This window comes from Nicotiana tabacum, chromosome 24, assembly GCF_000715075.1.
Source record: "Nicotiana tabacum cultivar K326 chromosome 24, ASM71507v2, whole genome shotgun sequence".
NCBI classification, from domain to species: Eukaryota; Viridiplantae; Streptophyta; class Magnoliopsida; order Solanales; family Solanaceae; genus Nicotiana; species Nicotiana tabacum.
The window spans coordinates 76326679-76351933 of NC_134103.1; the positions used below are offsets into that span (position 1 = coordinate 76326679).

The 25255-nt window shown below is 34.7% G+C and overlaps 2 protein-coding genes across 4 annotated transcripts; both read left to right on the forward strand.

Annotated features, from left to right (window-relative positions):
- Window positions 1-403: 403 nt before the first annotated feature.
- Window positions 404-7665, forward strand: LOC107786738 (uncharacterized). Of its 3 annotated transcripts, none has more exons than XM_075247155.1 (15): window positions 404-800; window positions 1882-2053; window positions 2136-2273; window positions 2507-2588; window positions 3295-3371; window positions 3663-3763; window positions 4428-4536; window positions 4881-4997; window positions 5083-5168; window positions 5308-5374; window positions 5830-5908; window positions 6175-6266; window positions 6387-6530; window positions 6647-6712; window positions 7153-7665. In XM_075247155.1, the coding sequence occupies exons 3-14, from the start codon at window positions 2139-2141 to the stop codon at window positions 6680-6682; spliced, it is 1125 nt and encodes a 374-aa protein (XP_075103256.1). In that variant the 5' UTR covers window positions 404-800; window positions 1882-2053; window positions 2136-2138; the 3' UTR covers window positions 6683-6712; window positions 7153-7665. The 3 variants fall into 3 exon arrangements, 2 of the variants coding, with proteins under 2 accessions (XP_075103256.1, XP_075103255.1); XR_012706502.1 differs by lacking the exon at window positions 1882-2053 and having other exon boundaries at window positions 410-800; window positions 7153-7224; window positions 7316-7509; XM_075247154.1 differs by lacking the exon at window positions 1882-2053 and having other exon boundaries at window positions 410-800.
- Window positions 7666-22845: 15180 nt separating this feature from the next.
- LOC107786743 (aquaporin PIP2-7-like) lies at window positions 22846-25171 on the forward strand. The gene is made up of 4 exons (NM_001325421.1): window positions 22846-23232; window positions 23879-24174; window positions 24351-24491; window positions 24886-25171. Exons 1-4 carry the CDS (start codon window positions 22938-22940, stop codon window positions 25003-25005), a joined length of 852 nt encoding a protein of 283 aa, NP_001312350.1. The 5' UTR covers window positions 22846-22937; the 3' UTR covers window positions 25006-25171.
- Window positions 25172-25255: the final 84 nt, after the last annotated feature.

Sequence of the window (25255 nt, forward strand, 5' to 3'; positions counted from 1 at the left end):
TCCAAAATAACTGTTACTTTAGGATTTCAAGATTAAATTTATTAATTATTTTCAACTATACCTTATTATTAAGGAGTTGTAGCTCTTTTTTTTTCGTTATAAAGTAAGAGTAAGGTTTACGTACACTTTACTCTCTCAGACTTTATTTGTGTGATTTCACTGGTTTGTTGGTGTTATTGTAGCAACTCTTTTTAGTACTGCTCAATTTTTAAAAGTATTTAATAAGAATAGCTTAGTAAAGTATACCTTTGTATTTTTAAGTGGACGTGAAAAGAGTTAAAACGGGAGTATGAATTATTCGATGAAATTGAGGGAGAGAAATGGGTGAAAATGGACATTAAATGAAAAATGATTGGTCAAAATTAGAATATAAAGTGATGATTTTCACCAATGACAAGTCCCCACCCTCAAGTTCAAACGCATCAAACAAGCATAAACCATATGTCCCTTCTCTCTCTCTCTTCGTTTCTTCAACCAAACTCCAATCTGTTGTCAGTTGAGTTCGATCAAATCCATTATCCTTAATTTAAATTTTATACTATAGTATTATTTATACATACAACTCACAGCCTTAAAATCCTGAACCGTACCTTTGCGTCTCTAACACTAACAAAAGAGGTGCAGTTTCATATATACTTGGGGAAGTGGAGTGAGTTGGCAGCTCAAAAATGGCAGAAAATCAGCCATTATTACGAAGCGACGATAACGAAGTGGTGCGTGAAAGTGAAGGAACTGAAAGGAAAAGTACAGCTTCTGCTCGTGTTGTTTCTCTCGATGTTTTTAGAGGCCTTTGCGTTTTTGTAAGGACTTCTTTTTCTTTTCTTTTTTTACGTTTCTGGAACAGAGTTTGTTTAATTATGAGAGAACCTATTTAGATTAGGCCTAGAATAACCTTCAAATGTTTTTTTTTTACTTTACGAAGAGATATAATCAATAAGCACTTGAACCAAATTCAAACTTGTCTTATAGTAGGAAGCTATGATATTGTAATTTATGCACTTTGAATTTGTGATAAAGCTGTCAACTCAAAATTCATTTTCCTTTCTAAAAAAACCCTTTTGGATATATTGATCTTGCGAATTTCATATGCATGTTATGATTTAGGCAGATTGAAAGATTTTCCTTCTTTTAACTTCTCGGGAATATCGGGGCCTGACGTTAGTTTAGTCCGTACCTTTGCTTTGTGTCTTTTTCCGCTTTATACGTTCTTATTGGCTGTCGAGAAAACTACTGAAAAAAAGAGACGTGAATTTTTAGTTTTGTTTTCCCTTGGCACTTCATTTTATCCCAAGTTGTTTAAGATTGAAAGAGTTAGCAACTACTAAATATGTTGAAGAGTGTGCTTAGTTTTCTTTCGGATATGAAGGCATGTGGGTATGCAGCTCTAGGAATGCTGTGGGGGGGTTATCATGTAGCACACAATTCCACTCGCTCAGTTCTCGATATTGAGCACGCGTAAGCAGTGAATTAGTGGAGTTTCGTTCTACATTGATTAAGTTAGCAGCCAGTGGGAGTAGAATACCATCGCATCAATGTACTTTCATGAGAGTCGAAGACAATACACTGCCAACAAGATGGAAAGTCCCCTGTTAAACTGCAAGTACTAATGTGCACTCATATTGGCCAAAGTTGAAGAGAAGAAAATGGTAGAGATATTTAGCATGGTGCTCATGAAAGCCATCACTTTATTAACGGAACATTTTGATTCCCTTTTCTATCTCATCCTCCCCTGGCTGTAGTTCACAAAAGGGTCAACTCAAGTATCTTATTTCGAAACAATCTCTCGAGTCGAACCTCGATACCACATTCTTAAAAAAGATATGGCCATCTCCCGAAATTCCCTAACCAATTCGTGCTTATAATGACACCACTTACTTGCAGGCATCCCTAAATGTGAATGGTATTCCAAGTGGTTTATGAAGATCTTGAACTACTCAACCCCGTACTTTAAGGTTTTGGATTGAATGTGTAGTGTCTTTAGCATTTTAACTAACCATACTCCACATCAGTGAGATCTTGTTGCACACGTTTAACGGATTTTCTATTTACAAGAGTAAGTTCTTCTCTTTTCCTTTTTCCTAGTAGAAATTTCTCCACTTCTCAACTTTTGACTTTAATTTGTTTGCTGCACTCAGCTTATGATGCTTGTGGATTATGCTGGTTCTGTTTTCCCAAGCATTGCTCATTCCCCGTGGAATGGTGTCCGCTTGGCAGACTTTGTAATGCCTTTCTTCCTCTTTGTTGTTGGAGTTTCCCTGGCAATTGTAAATAAGGTATCTATACTTTGATCTTCAGATAAAATCGTGGACATAAACCTTATCATTATTAAAATTATAGGCTTATGAATTATGACACATTGTTCCCGGAATTGCATGGGTGATATCCTATCCCCTGTGCTGGCAATATCCAGTTAACTAAATCATCTGAATAAGATCATATTATGCCTGTCATCAGGTGATTGTTTACCTTGGCACAGGCTGAACTTTTTCCTCTTTCGAAACTGCAGATAGTTGTAGACAGAACAAGGACAACCTTGAAAGTTGTGATTAGGACATTGAAACTATTTCTCCTTGGTGTTTTCCTGCAAGGTAATTTTGCTCACTGGAATTTGTAAAATGAATATTATAATTCACTACAAGTACAAGCCTGTATATGTCTTTCAAAATGGATCTTCCACTCTTCTTATATTATGGCAAATGAGTGCGTTCTAAATTTGTGGCACAACTAGATAAAATACTACTCCTGGTTCTAACAAGCAAAACGAAGCTCAATGATGACACGTTTTTTCTTCTTGAGAAATTGCCCCTTTAAAAGCCTTCCACGATGGACGTCAAACATCAAGTGAAAGAGAGATGCTTAATCGACAAGAATGTACATAATTAAAACATGTGACAACACACAGATACACATAATGTTACTGGGGCATAATTAGGCATCAGCTTGATGTTTTACATTCAAGTTAAGCCTGATGAGTAGACAATGTTCAGAGTGAAGATACTGTAGTTAAATTCCTGAGAGATAAAGCATCACCGGAAGAAAGTCAAAATTGAAGATTGTAGCCTTGTAGGTTACCAAGTAACATAACAGAAAACATTTTCTAATATATGCTTTTTCGCTAGAATTCAAATTGTTGGATTCTTTTTTACTTTACGTCTGGAGGGCTTTCCTGTTTTGCTCTTGATGACCTTTTCTATTGTCTTCTGATTTCGTTCGAAGCATGTCGTTTTCTTGTATGACATATCTATACTTGAATGCTGTTGGAGAATTACTAATTCCACGTTTGCTTCGTTTCAGGGGGTTACTTGCATGGGATAACTGGTTTGACCTATGGTGTAGATATCGAAAAAATGCGATGGATGGGAATCTTGCAGGTACAACTGATACTATGTTTACGACTATTCTGCCACTGTAGTATCAGATGAATAGAATAGCTACAAGAGAAGTACCGTTTCAGTTTCACTAGCATTGCCAGTCATGCTGATTCTCCGAGAGAAACGTCCTAACCTGGTTTCCCTGATCTTTATTAAGAGATCGTCATGTTTAGAAGCATTTCTAATCACTAGATGGTCAATAAATAGGCGCAGAATAAAGAACTTATGCATGTAACCCGTTCATATCAATTTCTGGTTCAGAATATTATACATTTCTTTTCATTTATCCAGAGGATAGCTGTTGGATATATTGTAGCAGCTTTGTGCGAGATATGGTTTCCATGTCAATGGATGAAAAGAGTCACCATTCTCAGCAATTATATTTGGCAATGGTAAGATGACTAAATCCCTGATTTTCAGGTGCATGTTTAGTCTGTAAAACTAATGTGGATAACTTTTTTGATTGTGCAATTGTTAGGAGTAATACATATATCTTCTGTTTCATCATCGTGAAGGTATTGCTTTGAAAACTGAAAAAATAGACCAAATATCTTAACAAATTGATTTTATATTCCTTTTGATAAATGGCATACATTTAGATAAACCAAGAGCTTTAACTATTCATATTGTGCTGAGAACAAAATCTTAGTAACAAGCAGATGACCACAACTCAATGGAACCATAAATACATCATATTATCATTACTAGGAACTTCATTTAACCATTATGAAAGAACCAACTTCTCATAAGTAGGGGATTGATCTCTTCTAAATTTGATAAACATCTGTGCTCGTTGCTGGTGGAAGTCAAACCCATGACATATTGGTACGAGGTCTCAACCTAACTATCTGGATCAGGCTCATTGGCTATTAACCAGTAGATTGAGCAGGCAAAACAGAAGAATTTTGTAAGTTTTAATTGGAAAACTAATATGAGTCCAACTGCAATGATATTGGCATATTCTTGTTAAAGATGTTCATATTTTGTAGTATTGTTGATTGTCCTATATGGTTATCTTTGTTTATAGTTTTATATAACATTTTACTTCATTTGTAGGGGTATCGTGTTCCTATTGTCTGCTATACATAGTGGGTTGTTATATGGTTTGTATGTACCTGATTGGCAATTCAGTGTGCCGCGGTCAACTGGCAGCAGCATTTATGAGGTTAGCAGCTGTTTGCTTTTCTTTTCCCCTTAATCTGAACTAGATTCTGGAAACAATTCCAGGGGCTCCAAGCAAAAACATTAAGAATTCAATAGGGTGTGATCAGTCGTTACTGCTTTGAGTGATAATAGTAATATTTCTCTACCTTTTATTCAGCATGTAAAGGACTTGCTCATAATCGAAAACTCTTTTCATCAGTTGTTATCCTATAGAAGCTTTAAAAATGACTATTACCAGTCATCACTGCTTTGTGTGTGATCAGTACTCTTCCCAATTGAGTTAGAGCACTTTTTCTATCAGTAATATATGTAATATAAGATGTTAACTTTTGGCGCCACTTTCAGGTAAAATGTTCTGTTAGAGGTGATTTTGGACCGGCATGTAATTCTGCTGGAATGATTGATCGCTATATTCTTGGAATGGATCACCTCTATGCAAAACCTGTATATAGAAATATGAAGGTAACTTTGTACTGGACTGCAAAGCTGGAACTCTTATATCCAGACCTCACAGTTAATCCCTCGTGACTAGTATTATTGTTCATAGGAATGCTATGGATCCAACAATACTAGAGCTTCCTCGACTATGCCTTCTTGGTGTCATGCCCCTTTTGATCCTGAAGGCATTTTGAGGTAACAAATCCATCATTATTCTTCACCCTTGGATTCTCTCATGAATTGTACTACTTATTTAGTGATATCATGTTCTTCATTTCATGAATTATCTACTTTGTTGCTTAACACCTTTTACCGTTGGTAATCTTTTTTGCAGTTCACTAACAGCTGCTGCTGCATGCATCATTGGACTCCAATACGGTCACATACTTGTTAAATTTCAGGTAAGCCATGTGGTAATGCTAGCTGACTGATTTACCTCTGTTAGGTGCTCTATTTTTTTGTCCCAAGCTTTGGAAATGTTAGGAAAGGTTATTTCAGGAGAAGTCGTGGAAATGCTTTAAGCTCTCAAGAAATGATTTTACTTTGTGTTGGTTCCGATTAGATGGCTTTATCAGTGAAATATATTGATCTACGTAAGTGCTGGTTTCCTAAAAGAGTTTTCTGGAAAGAAGTACTACAAGAGTTGTGTTAGATGATTATGCTTTTAGAATCTTATTGGTCCTGTCGTAATTGGTTATCACTAGTAAATTAGCTATATAGGAGAATATCATGATTTCAGAATGAAGGGAAATCTGTCACTACTGTTCGGTGGTGTATATTTAGCTACAGAGAATGATCCAGAGTACCTTAATGCCAGATATGTCACTGATAGATGTAATTTATATGACTGTTTCAGGATCATAAAGAACGGCTATGCAGTTGGTCCGTCCTCTCACTTGCACTTCTTGTAGTTGGTTTGTTCCTTGCTTTCATAGGTATGTCTTTCTTACTTTTAGATACTAATGCATAATCACCTGGACTATCATAGACAAACCAGAAACCTTTGGTTTCCAATTTACGATATATACTCTCTGTCTTTAACTTTACCATATTTTAGATCTCCCTTCCCTAAGAATATAAGATTAGTTCATGCTCTAGTTGTGCTGATTCCCTTAATCAATGTAGGAAATTATCAATTCGATTCAAGAAAAATATGATTCTAGTCACTATGAAATGTGAGATTAATTTCTTTTCCTTTCAGGCGTGCCATTAAACAAATCGTTATACACGATAAGTTATTTGCTGGTAACCTCAGCTGCTGCTGGAATCACATTCTGTTTGCTATATATGCTGGTAAGTTTTGAAAATAAAACCCTCTCTCCGGTATCTCTTTGGCTTAATATAATCATCACCTATTGCTATCATTCTGATTTAAAATTCATTTAACAGTCGTGTGAATCTTATGAACTTTAGGTGGACATTTATGGTTGGAGGCGCTTGATGTTTATTCTTGAGTGGATGGGAAAGCATTCTCTTAGTATCTTTATTCTCATAACATCAAATATAGCTGTGATTCTAATTCAAGGATTTTATTGGCGAGATCCACGTAATAACATTGTAAGTGTTGATTTAGTTCACCAATTTTCAAGGAGAAAAAGATCTATGCCCCTATTTTATTGATTTTTGTCTAGAAGAATAACGCAAGCCTGCTTTTGCTGAATTTTCTTGAATAGGTTCGTTGGCTTGTGACACAATTTGTACAGAAATGATATCCTGGCTTCATGAGTTCCCTCACACAAGTAAGGATATATTCCTTCTTATTAAGTTGGATCCACAGAAAGCATCAAGTGATTTATAAAACGGATAATAGACAATGCACGAAATATCTATTAGTTTCTATTATCTATCCAGTGCCTCGGCGTAGATACTAAAATAGAGTTACTATTCCAAAACAAAAACAAACAACCTGCTTCAAGATTGTCTCCACATCCGGATTGTTTATTACTAGTAATATCTACCAAAGAATGGCAAGCCACTCTTTGTTGACACAACTTAAATGTAGAGGTATATAATCTTACCTGCAAACTCACATAAATTCATGGGAAAATACATAAGTTGCTCTCTAAAGTTGTCCGGAGAAGTCATTTACACCTTAAATTTACGGATTACCTATTCTTGTTTAAAGTGAAGTTAGATCAATGATGGTTGCTGACACACAGTGGTGTCTCTGTATTAACAGGTTCCTTTCTCTGCACAATACATGTCAAAAAGTTCAAGAGCACACCAGTATTTGTGAAGTGATCAGATTCAGGTATCTGCATTATTGCTTGTACTAGTGACTCATTATTCAATGCTAGCAGTCATGGTTATTCAGGTGCTTCAACCTGGTCTCCATTTTCCAGTACTTGTACCTGTGACTTTTGTGTAGAAAGGATATTGATTGAGACTTCTCTAAGATACCCTGCTGCTGAGGTGATGAAGCAGTGCAGCAGCAAGCATCTATAACTGTACACAGTCACAGTGACAGAAATATTTTCTCCTGTAGTGATAAATGATGACAGATTTGTCCATTAGATAAGCAAATACTTCTTTGTCAGGAGCAGTTTCCTTGAAAACAATACTTGGCTTAAGCTTCTGACAGAAATGATGTAAGTAAAAGAAGCTAACTTATATCTATAATATAATACTGCTATTCTTATTAATGTTGATCAATGAAGACGCTGGTATTTGAGCCCCTGCTTTAAGACAAAAATTGATCATTCTTTGAATATGAAATAGAACTCTTTTCCTTGATAGCCTTCAGTTGTTGGTTATTGAAAGAGCACTCTCTAGAATATCCTATTTTTTCCACATTGAAAGAGCACTCTCTACGTTTCATATACGATTTATAACAAACCCCGACATGTCTGAAATTGAGGCTTAATAGTTTTTTTTTTTTTTTTGGTAAGAGGGGAAACTCGCAGCCGCTTCAACCTCTGATGAGCACTTTGTGCGCATTGGGGAAACCTCCCCCTGGGTAATAGCCTGCAAACCACACAAGGGATGTAAACCGCACTAGGCAAATCATGTACGACATGCTCAACCCAGAAGGTATGGGGGGGGGGGGGGAAATCGATCCTAGGTCATATGTATAGATGACCGCCCTCCAAACCAACTGGGCAACCCGAAGAATTTATTTAATAGTTATTGTTATTATATGTGTATGACCCACTTTTGATGCAATAAGTGAAGTTTGGTGCTTCTTGAGCAAGACTCTCTATTTCCACAAGGATATGGTGGTAAGGTCTATATTCATACCACCCTCCCAAGATCCTACTATATGGGATTATACTGAATACTCCCTCCATTTTAATTTATGTGAATTCATTTGACCGGGCACGGAGTTTAAGAAAAGAGAGAACACTTTTGAACTTGTGGTGTAAAATGAGGCACATATATTTTGTGTGGCTATAAATCATTGTATAAAGGTAAATTGTTTCCAAATAAGGAAAGGGGTCATTCTTTTTGGCACAGACTAAAAAGGAAATAGGTTCACATAAATTGAAACAAAGGGAGTATGTTATTGTTATTGTTGAGTGCAGGGTGGGGCTGTCAAGTCCAGTGTCGGGCCAAGGGTAAGGCTGCTAAAGCAGCTGCTTTGGGCCTCATAATTTTTGGGGCCCCAAATTTTTCTAATAGGTTATATATTAATTTATTTTTAGAAGAATATTTAGTGCTTTAAATGAGAAAGTACAAATTTTCATAGTAAAAAAGTACGATTAAATTGTTGATCATTGAGAAAAAATATCTTTTTGGGAATCACTCTCTAGACCATAAATTGAGAAAGGATTCGATTATTAACTCATAACTCAAAAAAGGTTAAAACTTTAATGCCCTCCCACAACTTGTATATCTCAAGAGAAATTAAATGGATTAGATAAAATTATTAATAATTTTGCATATGAAAAACTAGAAATACAGAATTTAAATGAAATTATATATGATTTTTTTCTTTTATATAAAAAAAAGAGTATCTTGTTGAATTTTTGCTTTAGGCCTCTATATTTATTGAGCCGCCCCCGGTCAACTCTTGTGTTTTATTGAGGGAAAAAAGATTTGTTTGTTTTCATGTTCCTTTCCATTATTCCGTATACATTACACAGCGGGGCAAGTGGGCAGAAACATGCACCATCGCTTTTCAAGAATCAGAATGCCAGATATTCAGATACTCCAGATGGATAAGACAATGTCATACACTACATAATAGCTCCAAAAAGAAATTAAAAAACGAAACAAGTGACTCCAATTTCCTTAGAAGGAAAATTGTTGATGCCGTTAACTAATTATATACAAAGCGGCTACCAGCCTTCCCTTACTTTGTTCAATCTCCCCCATTCTCCTACTATTACCACACGAAAAATTGAAAATTGTCTTGAATTGTTGTTTTATGGCCTTAAAACGCCAAATAAGAGAAATGGTTATGGCAAAACAATGACTATTGTTCATTAGGCCGTTTCTGAAGAGACAACAAAATTTAGAAGATTTGGAGTTGTTGCCCGAATTCATGAAGATGACGTGGACATTAACACACGAATAATTAGAATCATCTTGAATTCTTGTTTTATAATCCTAAAACACCAAAAAACAAGGAACGATCATAGCGAAACAATGACTATTGTTCATTAGGTCGTTTCTGATAGACTAATAAAATTTTAGGCGATTCGAGGTCGGTCGCCCGAATTCATGAAGATAGCGTGGACATTATCACGCGAAAAATGGAAATCGTTTTGAATTCCTGTTTATGACCCTAAAACACTAAAAATTGAGGAACGGTCATGGGAAAACAATGACTATTGTGCATAAGGTCATTTCTGATGGGCCCGCAAAATTTTTGGTGATTCGGGGTCGTTCACCCGAATTCATGAAGATGACATGGACATTAGCACATGAAAAATTAAAAATCGTCGTGAATTCTTATTTTGTGGCCTTAAAACGCCAAAAAATGAGGAACGGGCATAGCGAAGCAATGACTATTATTCATTAGGTCGTGATGAACCCACTGAATTTTAGGCGATTCGGGGCCAGTCGTCCGAATTCATTATGATGGTGTGGACATTAGCACACGTATAATTGGACATCGTCTTGAATTCCTGTTTTATGACCCTAAAGCGCCAAAATAAAGCGACCGTGCTAGAACTACGAGACTCGGGGAATGCCTTACACCTTCTCCCCGGTCAACAAAATTCCTTACCCGGGCTTTATTTTCGTACACCAATAATAATAGAGTCAAACCTTCCTTTGACTAGGTATTCAAATAAAAGGTGACTTGGAACACCCAAAAAATCAATTCTAAGTGGCGACTCTGTAAATAAAATAATCCCTACTCAAATTTGTCACTTTAATTGGAAAAACTCTTTAACACATAATAATCCATAATACATATCTTTTTGGGGGGGTATAAAAGGGGTGTGACAGCTCTGGCGACTCTGCTGGGGACAACCAGAATTCAAGCTTGTACATGTTGACGTTTATTTGGCTTTATTAATTTTGTATATACTGTGATTTTCTTTTTGGACCTAATGTGCTACTTGTTTGCTTTTTGTCGCTTTGATATTGTTGAACTGTACATTATAAATTGACTTTTCACGCACCCCCTCTGAGTTTTCTTGAAATTAAAATTGGGCATTTGCTTGACATAACCTGCTTTCTTTGAGATAGCCGAAATGCTTGCCATCCGGTGAAGGATTTTTTAGCCACACATATTTTAGGCGGGGAGCACTATCAGCTAAGCCGGAAAGCAATGCTACCGGTACGCTGACTCTCTTCGGCTCGAGTTGTCCGCTCGATTAAGCCAGTCTAGATACCTTCTCCATAAGGATTTAAACCTATAAGAACAAACATCATGTCGGATATCCCTAGTAGGTTTGCTTTATTTGCATCACGTGCATTTGACTTAGCAGGGGTCGGCGCATGGGCCGAGTTCTGTTTTAGGACAGGTGCCTTGTTGAGATCATTATGTCATGTTATGTGTTACTTGTTGCATTATTTGGGAGGCTTGCACGTTGAGCGACTTTAGCATAAATCAATTGAATGAACAAAAACAAATGATGTGGTCTAGTACATATGGTTTTTAAAGATTAATTTTTATTAAAAAATCAAAAAAAAAAGAAGAGAAAAATAGTTGTTTTGGCCGAACTACGCGGGGCTAATTCTCACCGGATGTGAGATACGTAGGCAAACCTCATCGGTTCCGGCCCCAATTTTTAAAAATTCAAAAATATTTTCATTTAATTCCTTCTTTAGATATCTTTCCTTAGAAAATCCCAAATAAAAAAAAATTAAAACCAAAAATATTTTTTTTCTTTTTAGAAGTCTTTCATTTGAAAAAGAAAATCAAATCAAAATCCAAAAATATATTTTTTTCCTTCTTTAGAAGTCTTTTTTCGGATAAAATAAAATAAAAATCAAAATTCAAAAAAAAATATTTTCTTTCTTCTTTAGAAGTCTTTCTTTTAAAAATTCTAAAAAAAAAAACATAAAAAGAAATATATTAAAAAAATTAAAATCCGAAAATATTTTCTTTACTCTTAAATAAATGTTTCTTTCAAAAATTTTCCTCCAAAAAGATAAAAATAAAAAACTCAAAACTCAAAAATATGTTGCTTTTTAGAAGTTTTCGTGGTTTGTTTAGTGTATGAGTAAAAAACATTAAGGAAAAAGGGTTAGTTTGTTTACTTTATTCTTGATCTTTCCTGAACTACGTAATGATCTGATTCATGCGGCGTCATGATACGTAGGCAATCTCCATCGGATTCGATCATAGCCATAAACAAATTGAGTGAAAAAATAAACCGAAAAAAAATTGAGTGAAAAAGAAAGAAAAGAGTGACAAAAAATAATAGAGAAAAACAAAGAGCGAAAAACAACAAAAAGAGAAAGAAAAAGAAAAAGAAATCAAGATATGAAAAAAAAATTCAAAAAAAAAAGAAAAAGAAAAAGAAAAAAAGCCTCCTCAGATGGAATCAGTTCACCCATGTTGGTGAATCATATTCGAGCTTGTTTCAAAAGCTAATCAGGCTAGGTCTACTGCAGCCATTAGCCCCGAACCAGCCAAACCCTGAGTTCTTCTCGCACTGGGCTAATGCTAGATGTGAATACCACTCTGGAGCAGTGGGACATGATACGGAAGACTATTGGACTCTTAAGAGAGTAGTGGAAGACCTCATCGAGGCAAGGCAATAATGCTTAGGGATGAAGAGGCCCCTAATATGATGAATAATCCTCTGGCTACTCACACCAATAGGCTAGTAGTCAGAATGATATGTGAAGATGAGGAATTTGATCCGACACTGAAGGCCATTGCAGCCATTGCCGAGACAGAAGAGAAGCCAAAAAATGGTCGCCAAGCCTGAAAGTCCCCCATCAGACGAGAGTTTCGTTAGCAAGTCTTGCTATCCTTTCTATGTTCGGATTATCTCAGGGTGTGATCCGGATGTTTTACTTTATTGTCTTACTTTCCAATGTAAACCCTTCTATCTTTAAAATTCAAAAGAAAACAAATAAAAAAAATTAAAAATCAAATAAAATTAATATTTCGTTGTCTAAGAATGTCTCTTTTCTTAATTTTGTCACTTTTCTTATTCTTTTTTCAGTTCTCTTAATGCAGATTTTAATGACATGACATGCTTGCGGACTTCATGCCCAGATCCTAAAATGTTGTTAGACTTTGAAATAATGATTCAAGAGTCAGAATGCAATGAAGATATGTTTAAGAAAATAAAACAAAGAATCGGAACATCTAAAGGAAAATTGGCTCCAGATTGGAAAGATCCATCCATGGTAACCAGAGTACTGCCAAAAGAGAGCGGTGAAACATCGAAGGAAATGTCCCTGAAATAACTGTCAACGCAAGTACAGTCAAAAGGTACTATGCTTGATCCTCTATATAACATTAATGTTCTCTGGTTGGGATGAATAAGGCTTTCTTTCTCACTATCTAAATATTCAACCCTTTGCAAACCCTTTCAGTCAGATCCCTTTTTTTATTACCCTCTTTGGAACCTAAAAGTTATTATTGAAAAAAAATAAAATAAAAATGGAAAAAAAAAAAAGAGAAGAAGAAAAGACAAAAAGAAAATGAAATGTAAAAAAGAGAGGAAAAAGAAAGAGTAAACAAAACAAAATAGAAGAAAAAGCAAAAGAAAAAGAATATAAAAAAATAAAGTTCCCTGAACTACGTTCGACTTGATTCCGAAAGGATACATATGCAACCTCTCTCTGGGGTTCAGCCACACCAAAATAAAAATCCACATTTCCAAAAAAAAAATGAAACTGGGGCATATGTTACAATGGTTCGACAATGGTTTCGCCTTAAAGGTTTCAAAGTTGTAATTCATTCCAAATATTTTTTACCCAAATCCTTTTCAAGTCCTTCCGATCAATCAACGAGAATGTTCAAGAATTGGAGGATAGAGTTACTTGGATCTAATACAATCAAATGAGAGAAATAAAATAAGAGAGTCTTATTGATGAAAACCCTCACGGGTATCGTAGGGCGATGTCGAGCAGAGAAAATAAAAATAAGAGAGTCTTGTTAGTGAAAACCCGCAAAGGGCACTATAAGGCGATGGTGAGAAGAGAAATGAGAGAGGTCAGCTGTTGAAAACCCGCAAAGGGCATTAATGATCGAAAAGAGGATTTTCACAGCCATTGGTATCAACACAGTTCTGGGCAAGATTTCTCGGTTTCGATGCAAAAGTTATGATGAATTTCTGAAAGTCGGATGGTTTACACAGATCAGGCATCCAGTCCAAAAGGCATGTCATGTTCATTGAAGTTTGCATATACTCCAGATAAGTCCTTCTTTCCTTTCCTCGAAAGGGATACCTCTTGTCTAAATTCATTGTCCATTTGTTTGTTGTTCATTGAATCTCTTTTGGTCTAACTCTGTTCCAAAACTAAGGCGAGGAAGGGATGGCAAGACTAATTTACAGGGCTTTTGTTTGATACAAGCTAATATTCAAGAGGCACCCAACCTCAGCAAGGGCATCAAGTCAAACCCGACTAGCCATGGTAGCTCATGCTTTGAAATAAAAACTCTCGAAATGAGGAAATCAAATTGACAGTGCCTGCAAGGGCAAAATGAAGTTGAAAAGGTTAAGTCTCACGCGACCCAACCGTCATGTAAAAGTTTGAAAAGTCAAAGGCTCTCTTGGTCCATAAATGCAAGTGGTATTCACGAAACATCTAGTGATAGGTTGAAATTATCATCAAAAGAAGATGGGCACAAAGCCAAGCTGCCAAAGATATCAAGGCCACACACCGACCACCACTTTTAAAACTCACAAATTTTCTTTGTTTTGAAGCAGGAACAAAGCAGCGCAGAATGGCGATTCTCAAAGGACGAATATCACCAAAGGTAGGTCCCTCAAAATCTCCATTTTATTTTATTATTCAACATGCGTCACTACTGTCTATACCTGTCATTTTCATAGCTTAACCCAGGTAGAATCATTTCGCCTAGGGAGATCCAGCTCATAGTTCCGGGTAGAAGTACTCTTCGCTCAGGTTGTTTTACGTAGCTTAACCCATGTAGAATCTTTTTGCCTAGGGGGATCCAGCTCATAGTTCCGGGTAGAAGTACTCTTAGCTCAGGTTGTTTTACGTAGCTTAACCCAGGTAAAATCTTTTCGCCTAAGGGGATCCAGCTCATAGTTCCGGGTAGAAGTACTCTTCGCTCAGGTTGTTTTACGTAGCTTAACCCAGGTAGAACCTTTTCGCCTAGGGGGATCTAGATCATAGTTTCGGGTAGAAGTACTCTTCGCTCAGGTTGTTTTACGTAGCTTAACCCAGGTAGAACCTTTTCGCCTAGGGGGATCCAACTCATAGTTCCGGGTATAAGCACTCTTCGCTCAGGATATTTTACATAGCTTAACCCAGGTAGAATCTTTTCGCCTAGGGGGATCCACCTTATAATTTCGGGTAGAAGTACTCTTCGCTCAGGTTGTTTTACGTAGCTTAACCCAGATAGAATATTTTTGCTTAGGGGGATCCACCTCAAAGTTCCGGGTAGAAGTACTCTTCGCTCAGGTTGTTTTACGTAGCTTAACCCAGGTAGAATCTTTTTGCCTGGGGGGATCCGGCTCATAGTAGAAATACTCTTCGCCTAGGCTGATTTTCGTAGCTTAACCCAGGTAGAACCTTTTCACCTAGCGGGATCCAGCTCATAGTTCCGGGTAGAAGTACTCTTCACTCAGGTTGTTTTACGTAGCTTAACCCAAGTAGAATATTTTTGCCTAGGGGGATCCAGCTCATAGTTCCGGGTAGAAGTAGTCTTCGCTCAGGTTGTTTTACGTAGCTTAACCCAGGTAGAAACTTTTCGCTTGGAGGGATCCGGCTCATAATCCGGGTACAAGTACTTTTCGCCCAGGCTCGCTTTTCGCAGTTTAATCCAGGTAGAACCTTTTCGCCCAGGGAATTTATTTTCATTTCAGTAATATAGGGGACCAACCCTTGGTTACATTTCTTTTCCGTAATACAGGGTGTCATCCCCTGGTTACATTTCCTTTCAGTAATATAGGACGCCATCCCATGACTACATTCTTTTCAGTAACACAAAATACCAATCCCTGATTACATTCTTTTTCCGTAATACAGGGTATCAACCCATGGTTATATTTCCTTACCAATATCAGGGTACACCGATCCCTAGTCGCTTTTCCAATATATGGTCTCCACTCCCTAGTTTCTTTCATTTTTAGATATAGGGTCTCCATTCCCTAGTCTCTATTTTTTTTCGGGGTACACCGTTCTCGACTTTTTATTGCTTTCAATAAAAAAGTAGTTTAGAATTTTGTTACAATAACTCACGAAATTTTTCTAGTGCAAACTGGGGTAGAAAAATTCTGTTCGTTTATTTGTTTTGGTATTTGAGTAGATTTTACCTAGAGGAACAGGGTTCGAGATGACCAAAAGAAGAAGCATCAATTCATAATAAAAGTAAAGAAAAAAATAGGTAAATCCAAAATGCAAAAGCAGTTGAAAAGATGTGAAATACTCAAGACATGACTAAAGCCACGAGCATTGAAGTCTTGTTTTGATTAGAAGAAGTTATAAAACAATGAACTAGCACCTACAGCTAGCGATCATCAAGGTTTAGATCAGAGTCTACATGAAGAACCAGTCAAGACTCAAGATCAAGTTTCAGAAGACTCATAGATAGGAATCTTGTAACTCATAGCTGATAGGCTTGTTTAGTTTTTTTTTTTAATAATAGCAGGATCGCGGACCGGTGCCTCGACGGAACCTCACTCGATTCCTCAACTCATCATTCCACCATTCTTCTTGAAGTACACGTGACATGATTCCCCTATAACCCGGGATATGTAGGTTGTCCAAAATCAGGACTCGGTTACATCCTATCTTTTATTTCTTTTCATTTTGAATAATGGTTTGGTCAAAAATTAGTCACATGGCTCACCTAGTCTTTGCCTGAAAACTCTTCATGTTTCCAAGCAAAGAGGGGCAGCTGTGAGCACCTAATTTTTGACTATATTTGAATTTTTACCACCTTCTACTATGTAAATATTTTTAGAAATTTAATATATATATTTTTAGCTTTGTTATATTTTTTTATAATATATATTTTTTAGCTTTGTTATATTTTTTTATATAGTAAGAATTAAAATAATTTAAAAGGTCAAATTATTACTATTAGTATTATTTTTATTTTTTATCTTTATTTTAAAATAAAATAAATTAAAAAAACCGAAAAAATAAAATATTTTTTTTTAATTTTTGGATGGGAATAAAATAATAGGAAACTTAAAAGTATGGAATAAAAAATTAAAAGTAAAAGTAGGTGAAAATTATTTTTAAAAAAAGGTAAAAGAAAGTGAAAAATAAAAAAAATAAATGTAAAAGAATGTGAAAATTTTAAAAAATAAAAAGTAAAAGAAAGATGAAATTAAAAAAATAAAAGTAAAGGTAGCTGAAATTTGTTTTTAAAAAAGTAAAAGAAAGTGGAAATTAAAAAAAAGTAAAATAAGTGGAAAATTTAAAAAAAGAAAAGAAAAGTAAAATAAGTGCGAAATAAAAAAAAGTAAAAAAAGTGGAAATTTAAATATAATAAAAGTTAAAAATGGGAAATTAAAAAATAAACGTAAAGGAAAGTGAGGAATTATGTTTTTTTTAAAAAGAAGAAAAATGGGAAGTGAGAATTCTTTTTAATTAAAAAATAATAATAAAATAAAAAAATTTAAAAAATATATGAATAACTCCGAAATTATTTCTATAAATAGAAGAGTAATGTGAGGAGAAAAGGGAGGGAAAAAGGAGAGAGGAGGGAATTGAGAGAAAATATTTTACTTCTTCTACGTTAAGGAAATTTCTACTTGTGTCATTCTTTATTCGTCTTTCTTTCAAAAAATTCAGCAATTCATTGCCCAAAAACCAACATAAATTACTTCAAAATATCCCTTTCACACGCCAAACAATGGAGTCAATAGTCGAGGTCGAGAATTCCGTTGGAGCTCCGTTCACTAGCTTTGATGTTCTTCTTCGGTTATGCTTGTTCGACGTTCGTCTGAGTTATTGTACTTGTTATTGAAGACTCATTTAATTAGAAATTTTGCATTAAAGGTTTATTCTTTCCTATGTTCTTTTTATCTTATTTCATGTGATTTTATTTATTTGCCTTTAAATTTTATAAATAATAATGTAAATTAGTCCTTAAAAGTTATATGCTTAATTATGTTTCTAGAAATATGGTATTCAAACTTGCTTTAAAGTTGGGAAGATTTGGACCCTAATAAGTTTGGGATTCAATTGTTGGGTTATAGGGTATTGGTATATGATGGTTTATTTATTCAAATATCTAAAATCATACACTTCTTCCACAAGTAATTCTATAATTCATGACCTCACAATAATCTCAAAATTTAGGAAGAATAATGAATATAGTTAGAATGCTTTAGGCGCACTTTTAATTAGTTTATCGCGATTATGTATACGTTCGCATGCCATAATTGTGATTTTCAAAATTAAAATCGAAGTATGTTTTCGCGCAACTTTGGTCAAAACAATCTTAATATAGTAAAATGTTATTAATTGTGTACACGTACGTGTGACATAATTTTGGCACAATAAACAAAACGGATTCAAACACGTGATTCGTTTCAAAGATAATTTCATATTCTAATAATTAAAAGCTGATAGATAAAGCATGGAAACCAATAAATCAGAGTTTATCCAAAATTAATTCGAGCCAAATGTAGTCAATAAAGCGACCGTGCTAGAACTACGGGACTCGGAGAATGCCTTACACCTTCTCCCCGGTCAACAGAATTCCTTACCCGGACTTTATTTTCGTATACCAATAATAATAGAGTCAAACCTTCCTTTGACTAGGGATTCAAATAAAAGATGACTTGGAACATCCAAAAAATCAATTATTAGTGGCGACTCTGTAAATAAAATAATCCCTACTCAAATTTGTCACTTTAATTAGAAAAACTCTTTAACATATAATAATCTATAATATATATCTTTTTGTGATATAAAAGGGATGTGATAATAAATAGCTAATTGATTAATATTAGTAATATTTTATGTATTGATACTTATAAATGGACATAACTGATATTTTCCCTCATTAAATTTAACTAGATGCAATAAGACGTGAACTTGAATTCATAGGACATAGAAATGGACATAGAAAGAATGTTAGTTAGAAGTATCTACTAGTGTGGTATATAGTGTTGGATAAAGTTGGAATTAGAACAAAGGGGATATCTAGTCTTGGTTCAAATTCTTATAGATTCAATAAAATAAGTATTTTTCATCTGCTTAATATTAAAATATAGAATTATTTGATTTTCAAAAAATGTTAATATTAATAATTACGGGTTGAACCAACGGTAAAATTGTCTATGTGTGACTTATAACTCAATATTTAAGTCGTAAAAACAATCACTAATACTTATATTAAAGTAGACCGTCTTTTCTCGAATCCTGTGTGAACACGAAATACTTTGTAAGCTACCAATATTAATGATCAAGATACGAAAACAAGCTGATGGGAACATCAAATGAACCAAATAACGTCGTGTCGTTTTCTTTTTAAGGCGAATGGTGGGGTGGGGCAGCGGCCACAAACTGCTTGCATTGAATATCTCTAATACCAGAAATAAAAAAAGAAACAAACTTTCCAAATTTCCACTCTGTTTTGTTCTCCAACGGTTAAAAGGAACCCTCTCAAAACGTCTAGCAAGTAGTAGCAGCAGCTTTCTTCAACGTCATTGTACACGTGTCAGTCTCTCACTGGTTTTTTCCAGTCCTTAAGCCAGCTCTAAGATACATATAACAAATTTTGTATGGCTCCACAACATTCAATTTTAAGATAAGGGCAAAACAAAAGCAAACATGTTCTTCTTCCTATTTTCATTGTATTCGTAGCGAAATTCGACCAACTTATTCATGCTGCATAAGATTTAGTAACAAAGAAAAGCTCCGTAACAAGATTTTATCAATCTTCACAACTCGAACCCAAAATATGCAGTTAAATCAATCTGTCTCTCAAGGAAGTTCAACAGACTACTCTATCGCCCGGAATATATCACACTGTAAATAGGGACAAAAATAATTTTTTTGTTGTTGAATAACCTCAACATAAGAAAAGCTTATAGCGTAATAGTTGAGGGTTTTTTAGGTCATAGATTCAAATCATAGGTGTGATACTTTATCTACGCATTCTATTATGAATCTGTGGCTCCGAAAAATTGTTAATTTTAGCATGAAGTATTATGCTTAATTAAGCTTCCAAATAATCATTAATAAGAAGCAAATTATCTACGAAATCAAATTTAAGAGACATAAAATGTTTGGCAAAAGGGATAAAAGGTTGGTGTGACAAAAGATAAGGAAATGAAGATTTGTGGGGTTGGCGAACACTAAAAGCCAGTTGTGTTTCACATGCTTCTTTTTGATAATGGACCTGTTTTTAATTATCTTTTAAAAAAGAAGGACCAATACCTAATTTATTTTTTATAAGGAAAGGACAAAAAGAAAAAGAAAAGTTCAGAATTTGCAGCATCCAAAGAATGTCTAACGGTACTTGGCTTAACCCTAACAAACAGAACATATAACTAAACTGACCCTAAAATTATAAACAAAATACAGTTTCGAGCCACACAAGAAATTGTTTGTTTTCATTTTACGATAAAGCTTCTTTTTCTTTTCTTTTTTGACCTCAAGTTGACTGACTGAATTTGTCATTGCTTAGTTAATTGTGCATTCAAGAAATCAATATTATTATATTATAAAAACTACAAATACAGCTCTTCCAATATGACGAGTTTTTTCAATTATAATAATGATGATTGATCAAAACACAGCAAACCACAAAAGAATAAATTAATAAATGTTTTCTTTTTTGGGTTACTACAATCAAATAATATTCCTTATGCTACAGAATTGAATTCTAGATAAGGACACAAGATTTGCTATGTCCATACCACGTTTGTACAGCTTAATAAAAATAAAAAGAAGTACTCGAACGATGAACAAAATAACGTTTCTCAACTGAAAAAGAAAAAAAGACAAAATAAGTAAAGGGATGCGCAAAATTTAAATTCCTTTGAAAAAAAAAATTGATCATAAGGATGATAAAAGATCATTCCACTATCATGTAGTTTTTGGATCATTCCACTATCTTTTATTTTTATATTCTTTACTATTTTTTTGTTAATACGTTTTTTTTCGATATTTCTATCTTAACTTTTTTTTTTACTCTTGCATTTTTAAACCTGTTTTGAAAACGTTTTTCTTGAGTCGAGTGTTTATCGGAAACAACCATCTACTTCACAGCAAAATAAGGATAGACGGTGTATATTCTGTCCTCTCTAGATCTCACTTGTAGAAACACACTGAGTATATTATTGTCGTTGTTGTTATGGCCATCGGCCTCAAAGAAACCTATCCTTGGATAATATACTAAATTCGGTGGTATAATAATACAGTTTTAACTTTATATTTTGTAACATGAATATGAAAACTTACCAACCAGTAAAGTTTAAATGTTTTACAATAATGCTAATATTTAAAGAGACATTCTTGATTTTGGAGGAAGCCATTTTCGGTAGCAACGTGTAGTTTCGGACTAAAAATCATGAAATAAATCTTTACAAGTACTCAATTTATCACACTTAAGTTTTAAGCATGAAATCTTCGGTTCCAAAATTTGTAAATTACTTCAAGAACTCTATACCTTCTTTCGCTTTAAAAAGAAAATTTAGCAGTGGATTTTAAGTTTCAAATGAATTTGAGAGTTTAGCAACTCTTTGTTGTCATTTTTTAAATTAATACTCCATCTTGAGTAAATATCTATCAATTTTATTTCCAGATTTTAAACTAAGTATCGAGAAAAAGCCAAAAAGGTAAAATTTATTTATTTTATCAGTATTATTATTAGTAATTCCAGTAATCTTATTCTTCAGTTTTATTATTACTGTTGTCTCTTTTATTTTGGTTCTCTTTACTATTTTTGCCGGCAATATAGGAGTATTTTTCTTCTTCCGTATTTTCATCATAACTTTTTTACTTTTGTATTTTTCAAACCTGTTTAAAAAAAATTCCGATGGTCTATCCAAAAAAGGCCGCTCTACCTCATATAAGGTAGGTGTTGAGTCCCACGTCGACAATGAAGGGGATGGGTGGTCTCCTTATATGGACTTGAGCAATCTTCACCTCTTGAGCTATCGCTTTTGAGGTTGAGTTAGACACAAAATCCATTTATCATGGTATTAGAGCAGGACACAACCCGATTTTCCGATGTTGGGGCCCTATAATTGTCCATGCTCCAGATGTCCAGTTTTGGGCGTGAGAGGGGGTGTCAAGTCCCACATCGACAATGAAGAGGATTAGGTGATCTCCTTATATGGACTTGAACAATTCTCACATCTTAAGCTTGTTTTTGAGGTTGAGTTATGTTCAAAGTTCATTTATCAGTAACAGTAAAATTTGCATAAACCCTATTCTCCCGAGGCGTCACATATTAAATCTCACTGAATATGTTATTTTATTGTTGTGCTTTAAGTGGACAAAAAATATGCGACCGTTAGAGAGAAGGGAAGGAGGGTTAGCCATAGACAATAGGGCTGGCTTTTTCGGCTGCCAGGCTGAAACGGGCAAGAAAACAAAAGTCCCTACAAAAACAACTCAATACAGACCAACAGATAATTAGCCCTCACATGGCCTCGCTGTCTCTCTTGTCCCACCCATCCCCCACTAATCCCACTCCCTAACGCAGTTTATTGGTCCAAACATACATCAATTTCAATCCTTAAAAACATTTCTCTTGTTGTAACGGTGATGTCGGAAACAGTAGGCGCACCTCCGACTAATATTATTGGATATATGTTATCTTTTATTAATACATGTATCACAATCGTTAAGAATATTTTAAAACTTATCTTGTATATATTTCATCGACCTAAAGATAGCGAGTAAAGAATACTCAATTGAACAACAATTGGAAATCACTAGACTAGGATTTAAATTTAAGCCGATATAAAATAGAACGAGACATTATTCCATCTGGCTAAGCCGGTAGATTTATTTGATATTTGTACTAATGGAAGCATAAAGAGTACTATGTGAAATAGTTGAGGTAAGTACATACTAGTGCAGCTAGACTAATTTGATTCAAAATTAAAATAAACATCAAAGGTGTATTATTAGATAATGTAAAGATCTCTGTTAAAGAAAACTCAAATGCACAACAATAATTAGAAACCACTATAATTTAAACTAATAACATCAGGATTTACATTAATGATATCTTCTTGACAGGAATATTTCGTTGTTCCTTCACTTGTATTTCCTAAAATGCCCTTTCCCTTATCCTCGTTCATTCCCCCACCCATAAAAGCTAACACAAACCCATCACCTTCTTCTCAGACAAAAGCAGAAAACCAAAAACTTAAAAACTCTGCTCTCTTTCACTGCAAACTTCTAAGCAGAAGTACCTTTACTTTCATCAAAGAAAACATGTCAAAGGACGTAATTGAGGAAGGACAAACTCATCAACATGGAAAAGACTATGTTGACCCTCCACCAGCTCCTCTTCTTGACATGGCTGAACTTACCAAATGGTCTTTTTACAGAGCTGTTATTGCTGAGTTCATTGCCACTCTTCTATTCCTTTACGTCACCGTCGCCACTGTCATTGGCCACAAGAAACTGAACGCCGCTGACCATTGTGATGGTGTTGGCATTCTTGGTATCGCATGGGCTTTTGGTGGCATGATTTTCGTTCTTGTCTACTGCACTGCTGGTATTTCTGGTAAGCACAATAACCTAACTTTTTCGAGGCGAATACCGAATTTAGACTCACTAATAAGATTTTTACTATATGCATACATGGTACGGGGGCCAACTTTAAACGTGCTAGAAATGACTAGATTCTCCTATACAAAGGGAGATGTAACATACGCGAAGCCAATAATTTCCCATAAGTGTGTTCAAACTTGAAAAATATACCCCGATTTCAGTATATATATTATATATTTCTAAAACCTACTTATATTTTATTTTTTATGCAGTGTAATTTTTCGATGAAGGGGGTCAATTGATCCCTTTAAGACATGCAGCTTTCCCCCATCCTAACTGTTCAACTAGATTTAGTATTTAGGCACTAAATTAACGATAATTTTAAAATTACATGCGTAAGTACTAAACTCTTAAAGATTGAAGGCAACAAACACCCATTTAAGCAGGGCGGAGCTAGAAGCTGCCTAAAAGCCGGTTCGATTGAACCAGTAACTTTTTTCTCAAATGATATATTTGTGTTAAAAAATTCATTAAATATGTATAAATATCAAATTTAGAACTCAGTTAGTAGCTCTCGTTTTAAAATTTAGTCCCCGTAAAGTTAGAATCTTGGACTCCGAGAAACAACTAACGGATGTGTGTTTGCTTTTTTGTTGCAGGTGGTCATATTAATCCAGCGGTGACATTTGGTTTGTTGTTGGCAAGGAAAGTGTCATTGATAAGAGCTGTTGCATACATAATAGCACAGTCACTTGGTGCTATTTGTGGTGTTGGTTTCGTTAAGGCTTTTATGAAACATTACTATAACTTAGAAGGTGGAGGTGCTAACTTTGTGCAACCTGGTTACAACAAGGGTACAGCTTTGGGTGCTGAGATTATTGGAACTTTTGTTCTTGTTTACACTGTTTTCTCTGCTACTGACCCCAAGAGAAGTGCACGTGACTCTCACGTCCCTGTAAGTTCCTCTAACAACTAGACAAATCTTGAATTTTAAGTATAAAATCTTGAAAATACTTTGTTTGTGTGTATTAAGTCTGAATTTATTGTCACAAATGAATAGTGGTGCAGTAATGGAGTTGTGGTTTTGAGTTTTCAATACTAATATAAACTATTTTATATTTGGAAATGAAGGTTTTGGCTCCTCTGCCAATTGGATTTGCTGTATTCATGGTTCATTTGGCAACTATCCCAATTACTGGAACTGGTATCAACCCTGCTAGGAGCTTTGGAGCTGCTGTCATTTACAACAAAGAGAAAATATGGGATGACCAAGTAAGTGTATTTATTATTTTAGAAAGTATTTAACTTATGAGATTTTTATACCATCAGCGTAATTTAACATATAATAGTACATCACCGACCATTTATTTCATGTAAACCTTTTAAAGGGGTCTCTGTAAATATTTTTTGTATCGTCAACACATAAACCTTGGGACCCATTTGGCCATAATTTTTCTTACTTTTTTTTTAAAACTCATCTTCAAAATATTGTTTTGTTATAAATTTGACTAAATTCTTGAAAATATTTTTGAATATGAGTTTCAAGTTTGAAAAGTGGTTTTATTACTTTTTCTAGTAAAATTTCATTTCTCCTCACAAAAGCTACAATATTTTTTTAAATGCATGTCCAAACATAATTTCATATTACTTTCGGAATATATTGCAGTGGATTTTCTGGGTTGGACCATTTGTGGGAGCTTTGATAGCAGCAATATACTATCAGTTTGTATTGAGAGCAGGAGCTGTTAAAGCTTTGGGATCTTTCCGCAGCAACCCAACCAATTGAGCAAAGTTACCCACAACCAGAGAAGAAGAAAATTGCCTTCACAAGTTCAAAATTTTTCTTGTCTAATTGTTTGATTCTGTGTATGAGGAATGTACGAACCATTCTCTTTTTGTTCGTTTGGTACAGTTTAATCTTTAATGTTAGCATTGGATGTGTATTTATTTGGTATGACTAGTGTTGGTGGTGTTTTCCTCTTTTCATTTCCTCGATAAAGATAATAATTTTAGTTTAAAATTTGAAATTGTATTTA